Source organism: Geospiza fortis, unplaced genomic scaffold (genome assembly GCF_000277835.1).
Source record: "Geospiza fortis unplaced genomic scaffold, GeoFor_1.0 scaffold909, whole genome shotgun sequence".
Lineage (NCBI taxonomy): Eukaryota > Metazoa > Chordata > Aves > Passeriformes > Thraupidae > Geospiza > Geospiza fortis.
In genome coordinates, this window is record NW_005054520.1 from 919,951 (window position 1) to 930,062 (window position 10,112).

General features: G+C 48.5%; 1 protein-coding gene across 2 annotated transcripts in view; it reads left to right on the forward strand.

The window, feature by feature from the left end:
* The window catches only part of SLC4A4 (solute carrier family 4 member 4), a 117,563-nt gene that overhangs the window by 66,861 nt on the left and 40,590 nt on the right, over positions 1-10,112 (forward strand). The window contains exons 5-7 of one of the 2 annotated variants that reach the window (XM_014310375.2): positions 226-386; positions 2,852-3,031; positions 9,770-9,846. In XM_014310375.2, the coding sequence (XP_014165850.1) occupies positions 226-386; positions 2,852-3,031; positions 9,770-9,846 (418 nt within the window). The remainder of the gene's footprint in view (positions 1-225; positions 387-2,851; positions 3,032-9,769; positions 9,847-10,112) is intronic. The other variant, XM_031063646.1, reaches the window with a different exon arrangement.

Sequence of the window (10,112 nt, forward strand, 5' to 3'; positions counted from 1 at the left end):
TGCTGCCTCCATCTTGGCAGAGACTGATTCCATATTTTATTGCCTGAAATTGGATCACAGAATCATTCAGTTTGGAACAGCCCTCCAGGACGATAGAGTCCAACCATTAAACCAGAACTGCCCAGATAATGAAGGACAAGTCGCCTTATTTCCAGAAATGCTGATTTATTTCCCTGCAAGGAGGCCACAGCCTTAACCCCATGTCATTGCTCTGCCCTGTTGCAGGTGGATCAAGTTTGAGGAGAAGGTAGAGCAAGGTGGGGAGCGATGGAGCAAACCGCACGTGGCCACCTTGTCCCTGCACAGCCTGTTCGAGCTGAGGACGTGCATAGAGAAGGGCTCCATCTTGCTGGATATGGAGGCTTCTTCCCTCCCACAAGTGGTGGGTAAGTACACCTGCATTGGCTCTTTCTCTCACCACTTCCCCACAAATTTTTATTAACTCTGGTATGGCTTTATGGGTGGTTTTAATGAAAAAGTGCTGCTTTTCCCATAAAAGAGAAAAAAAAAAGAAAGAAAAAGGAATAAGAGGGAAAAACTAGAAAGTACCTGGAAAGAGATAACAGATAGATTAAAAGAGTCCTTCTCAGTGCAGGAAGAAGAGTAAAAGACATCTATTTAATTTACATTCACTATGGAAAAGGTGACATGTGGAAGGGCCATGTGTCTGGAGCAGAGACACCCATCAGGTACTGTTCATGCAGAACAACTCGGGCCAGAAGCTGCTCTTGGCTGAGGTGTTCAGCTGCCCACTGAGGGCAGGTGGGGCTGTGTTTAGGATGGGATACCCCCCATCCCCAGCAAGGGAGAGGGGAGAGCACCCCAGCACCAGCTGGTGCTCTGCTCTGCAGAGTGGGAGGGCAGGTTTTGTACGGTCAAATCAGCTGTGGCCAGGGGTGATGCTCGGTGACATGCTGAGAGCCAGATCATGTTGCCCATGGTGTGTGAGAACGTAGGGAAAATAAATTTTCCAAGTGAGCCATCCAGTGGAGAGACATTTAACCAAAATGCTGAGTTTAAGAGCCATTACAGGAGGAGATCTAAAAGAGAAAAATTAAGTACTTCCTCTGCCAAAACTCAGTGCTTTGAATGATCATCTCAGGAAGTAAGGTCAAAATTATCATACCATGGAATTCTCCCATACACGGGATCATCAGACTTGGAATTACAGGTGTTTCTGCTGTTAAATACAGAGTTTTGAACTTAGTTTTGCATGTGCTTATGGTGACATGTATCTTCCTTTGCTTTTGTGTCTGTGTATCCAAATGCACAGCTTTGCAAAATTTTAACAAAATAACCCCCCCAAGAAGCTCTCAAGTTTTCTGCTGGAGGTTAACCTGCTTCAGAAGCTGGTGTTCATGGTCCAAAACCTGAAGCCCTCAAACATTAAATTTTCTTTTGAAATCCCTTCGAGATGTCACCTTCAATCTCCTTCTTCAACCCCCAAATTAAATCTAATTCCTAGGAGATTAAATTACACATTGGTGGTTGCTGTTGCTGTGACACTGTCCTGAGCGGGGTGTTTTTGCTGGTCCAGACCCTTAATCAGACAGGTAGGGATATCCAGGACTGGATTTCCAGGATGATTTAATTATGATCACTTGGCTTGTGTCTGGTAGCGACACACAGGAAAGGAAAACTCCAAAGAAAAACTCTCTTTGTTGTTTGTGTTTTATCATCAACGGGGAAGGGAAGTGCCAGATACAGAAGGATAAAACTTGAATGTAGGTTCTGAAGGAAATACTCCAAAACTCACTAACCAAAACCACGAGCCAGAAAAGCTTGTATTAAAGTAACACTTAGCAAAGGTCAGCCTTTTGCCAGGCATGTTGTATAAGGGTACTTACGTGCTTCTGCCCACCCTGTCTTAATTTGAGAGGAAGAGCTAGGTGCTTTCTAGGGGATTTGAAGAGGCTTTAATTCTGAGCAGCACGTAGAGGATGACTTTCTGACTCACTGAGTTAGCAAATGTGATGCGTGTCCTGCCTCCCCCTTGCCATAACTTTTATTATTAGCACAAATAAAAGTTACCAGCAGACAAATATGAGCTGCCACTTGCCCTCAGGGGACAGCGCGTGAACTTGAGTCACCAAGGGAACAACTTCATGCGAGACTTACTGCACAAGGGACATTCTTCATAAGTCTAGCCACCTTTCTGCCTTTTTCCTCTGGGATAAGGGGGGAGAAAGGAGGGAATTGATGGGAAGTGAGCATGCATTGAGGGCGCTGGGGGCCTTTTCTCCTGGTGACTCCATGAAAAGTAAAACTGTATAATACATCCTGTGGTAACTGGAGCAAGTTCTGCCGCTTGTAGTTGCCATCACTTCAGTCCTGCAAGTGAATGATTTAATTAGTGGCTCATCTCCAGGATTTCATCCTATCTTTAGATTAAGTTTTACTGGGGGCCTGCAAGGTGAACTCAGGCCTTGTTGAAGCTGATAGAAGATTTTCTGTGTGCTTTATGGGAGCATCATGGAACTTGCAATAGAGTAATAGTATCTCCAAGAAAGTCCAGGCTCAGAGGGGATTCCATTTCTGAGCTGAGAATTGGCTTACCCTGGTCTTTGAAATAGGCTCCATGGCATATAGGAAATAGCAGAAGGGTATCTCAGTGCAATAGGTGTGAGTTAGTGTCTCATGCTGGATGGAAATGGTTATGTCCTGTTTCGAGAGGAATGTCTAAAAGAGATTTTCATACAAACAAAAACTGGCTTGGAGATGATAAGAAAGCCTTCAAAAAGGCAGGGTGAAAATGTCTCCAAGCCCTCTCTCTCTGCTCTCCCTGGAAGCGGTTTTGAGCTCTGTGGTTAATTTTGCTCTCCCCTCCCTCCCCCTTCCTGTGTGGCCACAGAGATGATCGTTGACAATCAGATCGAGACGGGGCTGCTGAAACCCGACCTGAAGGACAAGGTCACCTACACGCTGCTCAGGAAGCACCGGCACCAGACCAAGAAATCCAACCTGCGCTCGCTGGCTGACATTGGAAAGACCGTCTCCAGTGCAAGTAGGATGTTTTCCAACCCCGATAATGGTAATGCAGAGGCTACCTGGCTATAGCCTTCTCTGTCACAGCAGCCCACCCGCCCAGAACTAACTGCGTGGCCCTGACCCCGCTTCCTAACCCCAGGAGCAGCGAGGCCGTGCTGATGGCGCGTCAGCGGGGGCTCTGCAGCTGCTTGGCCATGGCACAGCACTCTAAGCACACCTTCACTGGACTGGCAGGGATCCAGGGGCAGGCTAGAAGGCACGGGGTGCTCTCGCAGCTGGCGTCTAGGAGGTGGTTTAGGAGCAACGATAGGAAAGAGAGATTTGCCAAAAACTTTGGTGGGGCCTGAACCTTAAAAGGCTGATCACCTGAAATATTTGGGCAGAGACAAAGCTTCCATGCACATTCCATGTCTGTAACAGTGTTAGTAGCACTGTGAATCAAAAATGACCTGGCAGTAACACCTAGCTTGCATTTTGTTGCCATAAAATCATTGTCCAGTGGGGTAAAGCTGATTTCCATCCTGCTTTATTCATCCTAAAATAGTTTTGTGGTGTGTGTTGTGAATATGTGTCCTGTTCTCTCTAAAAAAGGTGTAATAGGTAGAGAAATGTTGGTAGTGGTGTCCCTAAACGTGCGTGTGTGTGTATGCAGACAGCTATGGAGGCCTGGGCCCTGACTCAGTGCTTGCCCCTGGGTGGAGATTTGGGGTCTTCTTGCTTATGGTAATAAAAAAAAGAGGAGTTTTATGCCTCTTGTCATGCCTTAGAGTTCTCTTGACTGTCTCCTGTGGCAGTCTGGAAATTGGGCTAAAAGTTGCCATTTTAAATTACCCAGAAATAAGAGCAAGTGAAGAAATTATTTTCTTCTTGCTCCACCAAAGGCCTCTTAGCTTGCTGTGTTTGGCTTCTAAAACTCACCCTAACATTCCTCCCTAACCTATTCTCACACTTCATTAATATTTCCTACCTTGGATCATCCTTTGGTTTTGCAGCAGGAGTGTGTATGTGTGTGGAGACTGTTCCTTGCTCTGGGTGATGCCTCCTGTCGTGTCTGTGCCTTGATAAGGTGATGAGTGAGGGGAGTAAGGCAAGGTGCAGTAACGTGAACCAAGGGAGTGGTCACAGTGAACATCCCTGCAGGAGGCCAATGGAGCAGAGAGGGAATGGGCTCTGGGGGGAGCACTGGGAGGAAATGACAGCTTTAGGGACAGCATGGGCAGATGAGTGCTACAGCTGGAGGAGCCACGGGCAGGGACTCCTTCTGCTGGAGCACATTGCTACAACCCCCAGCCAGCCTGGCCTTCTGGATGCCTTCCCAAGGTATGCTCCCCACGGTTTGGATGGAAGGCAGCTGCTTTCTGGTACCACCTCCGTGACTTCAGTCCTTTCTGGGCCTGTGATGGTCGGGTTTGCTGTGGGGAGCAGAACCCTGGCCTGTGGCCGTGGTGTGTGGGAGGCTGAACCCCAGACAGACATGCCTTCAGCTCCTGGTGCTCAAGTGTTTCAGTCACCTCTTGTAGGGGATGCTCTCAGTTCTTGGCTGCAAACCCTTTTTCCTGCATGTAGGCAGAGCTTATCCCATTTGATGCTGACAAAGGGCATTCCTCACATTCTCACTCAGCCCCTGCTCATTTTTCATGGCTAAAGGCCTTCTTTACTTGGATTTTAAGTGATTTCAATATCATTAATTTCTTGTTCTGATTTGAATGGGCTGTGCAGGTCCTGGCTCAAGTTGGACTGATTCTCCAGGAATTCTTTCCTGGTCTGGTCTTCAGGCACTCCTTTTATGTTGTTCTGTCTCTGTTCTCCCTCCTGGGATATTGATGTGCTCTGAGGATGTGTAACACACTCTGTTCCATGACAGTACAAGTGCATTGAGACTTTGGGAGGGCAAGACTGACTTTTTATGGGGGAAAAACCTGATGAGTAGTCATTACTGTTATTTATTATTTACACTTTAATGGAAAAGTAACTACAGAATGTATTTGATCAGGTTATACCTTGGATTCAGTGGGTGTCTCATGTGTCCTTTAGACAGATAAAAATTTTATGAGGCCAACGGGAGTGCAGCTGTCTCTTAGCATAGCTAATCACCCTAATGACTGTGCCACCAGCCCCAGTCACTCCTAAATTCCCCTTGAGTTTCTTTCCAGGTAGGTGTTTGTTTTCATCTCAGTGTCAGTGACACTTCCATCCAATAGGTCTGAGCATCCGCCTGCCCTCTGCACAACAGCTTTACAGCCTGGTGCAGCTGCTCCCTGCTTCCCTGGCTCAACCAGAACATCCTCTGCAGCCAGCCAACCTGCCCTTTAACACTTCCAGGGGTGGGATCTGTTTGTTAGATCTGAAATTTGGAAATATACTCAAAAAAATCCTGCGGTGCCTCTATCTCATTTGGTTCAGAGCGCTTAATTAACTGAAGTCTTAGGGCTTCCAAAATGTTCTTATTTTTGACTTCTGAGGTGAATGAGCCCCATGCAGTTATCCCAGATGCCTCTAGAAATTCAGGAACCTAGGAAAGAGAGATGTCTCTGCCCATCTCCCTGCCATAACTGATCCTGGAGCATCTCTGTCCTTTCCCAACCCTCCCTAGGGATGGGGGTGGCTCTGTGGTGCCTGGGTGGGTCATCCTCAGCCCCCATCTTTGATGTCACTGCTCTGTTTGAAGGTAAGGTAGTGATCAGATGGGCAGAGACATGGCCAAGGTGTGCTCTGACACCTGCCCTGGCAGGATGTTTTGTCAGGAATCCCTTTGCTCTGGGAAAGGAATTGGGCAAAAGAGGGTAGTTCATTGTGTGCCATGGATGGAAGAGGATAAATCACAGCACTCCACTGCTGTCTGTTCACTAGGAAAAAGATGATTGCCAAAATTCTGGGTGTACAAAGCTGGACTAAGCAATTCCTCCGTGTTACCTTGTGAAGACACAGCCCTTTTCCTTGCTTCCATTGGTAGAAGGGTGAGCTGTATGAAGTGTTCAGCAAGGATATTTCCATGTTACGTATTGATGAGACTCCTGCAGGGTTTTTTGCCGGGTTTTTGTGAGTGTCTCATTTTGTTGCGTGGCTTTTGAAGAGTTCTTTGTATTCCTTCCTGGCACAGCCCTTGTCCTACACCCCTGGAGCAGTACATGGCACCTGGGCTAGCAGCTCTCCAGCTGGCACACCTTGGGCTTTGCCGTGCTATAACATGGGATCTGTGGTGCCCATCCCTTCTACAGGTGCCTGACTGGAGGACTGACCAATATTTACCAGCCTTCTGTGATGACATTTGCTTTCCATTTTGAGATTTTTCTTTCAGAGCTTTGTGCCTGCCAGCGTTTTGTATAATTTAACACCTGTGGGAGCCTTTGGCAAGTGAGAAATGATGAAATGCTGCTAAACCCAAGCTGGCAGAGACTGTAGAAAACTGTGATGTGTTTAAGTGTGTGTGTTTAACCACCATAAATAATGGCACGGTCCCATCACCGCGTGGGTGCTGCCTAAACACCTCCTGAGCACTGTTTGTTCGCACTGTGCTGGCAGTATGGTTTGGAAACAGTTGAGTGGGAATAGCAGGCTGTCAGCTGAGGCACAGACAGGAGGATACCTGGCTGTGGAGGGGGAGAGAGGTTTTATCCCACTTTAGAATCCTAGAGGACTTTGGGTTGGAAGGGAGCTGAAAGACCATCTTGTTCCAGCCTCCTGCCACTGGAAGGGACACCTTCCACTTGCCCAGGTTACTCCAAGCCCTGTCACTTGGACACTTCCAGGGATGGGGCAGCCATGGCTCCTCTGGTTCAGTATTAATCAGTTCAGTGCTTTTCACACGAACTGGGACCTCAGTGCCTTTGTAGCTGAGCAGTGGCATCAGCTGAACAATACCAGAAATGAGGTGGTATCTGAGAATGCTTGGAAAATCCCTATCAGTGTGTATGCTGGCATCATTGGAAGCATGGCAGACTAAGGTGAGCATTTCCAGGTCTGGGTTGGTGTGCCTGAGTGTGTACAGATGGGATCAGGGTGCTCAAAGTTGGCTCCTGGGACATGACCTGATCTTTATTTTCAAAAACCTGTTATTACTGATGGTCCTGCAGCCTGGAACTGCTCAGTGCCACCAGCACTGCAGCTGCTCGCTCACTTCCATGAGATCTGCTTCAAAGATGCCTGAATTTGAGACACCAGGGATGGGAAGCTGTGTCCAGCCCTGCCAAGTGAACACTGCGAGGTGGAGCTGCGGAGGAGAAGTCAGGATCTAAATGAGTGGGCTTCGGTGACCGCACTGTGCAGCTCCAACCTTCTGTCCTGCCTGGCTTCCCTGTACCACTGCTTGAGCCTTTCTTTCTGCCATAATTTTCTTTTCTTTTCTTTTCTTTTAACTTTTCCCCTTTGCTCTCTTGCTGCTCCTTGCTGCCGCTGCCGTGCCCCGCTTGGCCGGCACCAGCGCGCAGCCCGCTGGAGAGCTCGGTGCCCTGCCTGGCCACGCGCACGCTGGACGATGAGCTGGGAGTGCCGCGCAGCCCCAGCGTGGGATGGCTCAGTAAGTGTGGGCAGCACCAGGGGGGCTGGGCCAGCAGGGCAGGGGGGACATGCAATGCCACAGCCAGGCTCTAATGCTTGCTGCTGCATTAACCTAACAGTGGGGAGAGTGTGGGTGCCTTCTGTGGGAGTGTGCTGCTCTGGCTGCTCCTGTTATCGCTCTGTTTCATTCTGTTTGCCTTCTTTCCTTCATCTGGGATGAAGCAGGTAGGTCAGGCCATAGTCCCCTTCCAAGGGTAGTCTAGGATGGCTGCTGGCACTTTTTGTCTCTTGAAATATTCTTTGCCTGTTAAAGGGCCTTAAATATTGTAATTTTCGTATAAATTATCCTCAGAAATAGTCTGCCAGCTTGATCTCTCTGGGGTGAGCTGGGCAGGTCTCTGGCGCTGCTCCTGTCTGATTCCCTGTGTCAGGGAGCCTTGCTGATCCCAGAGGAGCGCACTGCTCCTCCCAGGAAGGCACAGCTTATGGCACTGGTGGCACAGAGGTGTTCTGTGGTGACCATGAGAAGTGACTGAGGTCTGAATTCCAGGGTATTATTCCCCTTGGCAGATGACTATGGAGCTGATTCATAGGTAATGGCATGGAGGGATTTGGACTGCCTGCTGTACTTCCCTCACAAGTCCTTGGCTGATCACGGCCATGGACAGGCTCAGGTCACCTTTGCCTGAGAGACAGGAATAGGAATTGGGCCTGGATCAGGAAATGATCCTTCGTTAGCAAGCACCATAAGGGTGAGTGTCGTGGGCCAGAAGTCCTCCACAGGGGTCTCAGCAGCCGAAACTTTGTACTCCACGTTTATTTGGAGCTGCTCTGAGTTTCTGTGGCTGTGTGGGGCCCATTAGGAGGTGGTTTGTTTGGAGCTGCTCTGAGTTTGTGTGGCTATGTTGACCCCCCCAGGAGAAGGAGGCTGCTAGCAAGGGGAGAGAAAGGCACAAAGCCTCCTCCTCTTGGGAGAAGGGTAATTATATCCCAGGGAACAGTCAGCTTGGAATCCAATAAACAAAGCAAACAAGTGATGTAATCTGGAAAAAATAGCAGCTAAGTGGGGTCTTAAATAACAGCAGGAAGAATTGGAGCTGGGGATCCCCCTTTGTGGTACATGATTTGTCTAACTGTGCTTGGCTTTGGCTGTGCTGATGTTGCTGGACGTGGCAGTAACACACAGCAGATACAGCTACTTTGAATCTATCCCCACATATGTTGTAAAGACAACCCAGCTCTGGAGAGTCCAGAGTTTTTTATTCCTGCTCCTTTTTATTCCCAGCTCCTGATGCTGATTTATTATTGAGCTTGTTTGTGCTGGGAGCTGATGAACACTGAGAACTTGAACATTCCTTATAATAATATCAAATAAATTTGGTCTCAAAACACAGCCTCAGTTGGGAGATGCTTCCTTGCCATTTTCTTTCCTTTGTATTTCCACCCTTTCCAATGAAGTTCATGGTCAGAATAAAAGCTTCATGGTCTGGGATAAAAGCTCCTGGTGCTGTGTTTCAGGTTCCTGCAAACATAATGAGAAGGGATGGGAACATTTCAGGATAATTTTTACTGTTCATACTGACCACTGTGATTTCTGATCCTGTATCTGTCCCAGAAGCCTTTGTTTACTATTGGTTTGTTGTTTGTTTGGGTTTTGGGTTGGTTGAAATTTAATTATTCTGCTGTGTCTCTGGAGAGTTCCTTCACCTCTCTGGAAAATCTGGTGTCAGGAATTGTTGACTTCTGGCCTGTCAGTGTGGCACACACGTTGTTTTAATCAGTGAGATGCTCCTGAGCTTAGTTAATGAGCTTGCTTGGAGCAAGGGAGGCGTTCATTAGGGGCTGTCTCAAAGGCGCAGGAGCTGCCCCCCTCCCTCTCTGCCTGTGCTGTGTGCAGTGCCTGGGATGCTGAGGGGGGGCTGAGGCCAGGGCTTTGCACCGTGGAAGATCCCAGCTCTGTGGAGGGGTGAGTTTGTGGTGGGTCCTGGGTGAGCTGGCCAGCAGTGTGGTGCTGTGTTATTTTTCTCCTACAGGCAGGAATTATGGAAATTCTTGGACTCTTTTGCTGTCCTTGGAGTTACTGGACTGCTATGAGGGTCAGAGGTGACAAAGTGTTAGTGTCTTAAAACCCCTCTGTGCCACATGAAGTGACAGAAAGCAGCTTGTCAGGGTCTGGAATTCCCCACATCAGCCTCCCAAGGAAAGGTGTTGCTGTAGCCTGAGCCTCTGTGTTCTGACTGGATCCAAGCAGGTGCCTTAACTGCTGTTGGTGTTGTTCCTCCAGGCAGCCCGGCCATGGCTCACCGAAACCTGACCTCCACCAGCCTCAACGACATCTCAGACAAGCCTGAGAAGGACCAGGTAAGCTCCAGGCCCAGCCTTTTCTTGGGGATGAGTTTGGAGAGGAGCTGGATGTTGGGGAAAGGGCTCCTCTGTACCTTAGCCCTGGAAACAAGAGGAGTGAGTATTTTTGAGTCCTGTGATTGGTTCCTGCACTCTTTTAGCACCAACCCTTGCAAACAGCTGGTTCATCTCTTACAAGGTCTGAAGCAAGTGACACCACGTAGATGGCATCTTGCTGGCCCCCATGAGAAAGGAGGTAAAATACTCTGGGAGTGATGGATTTT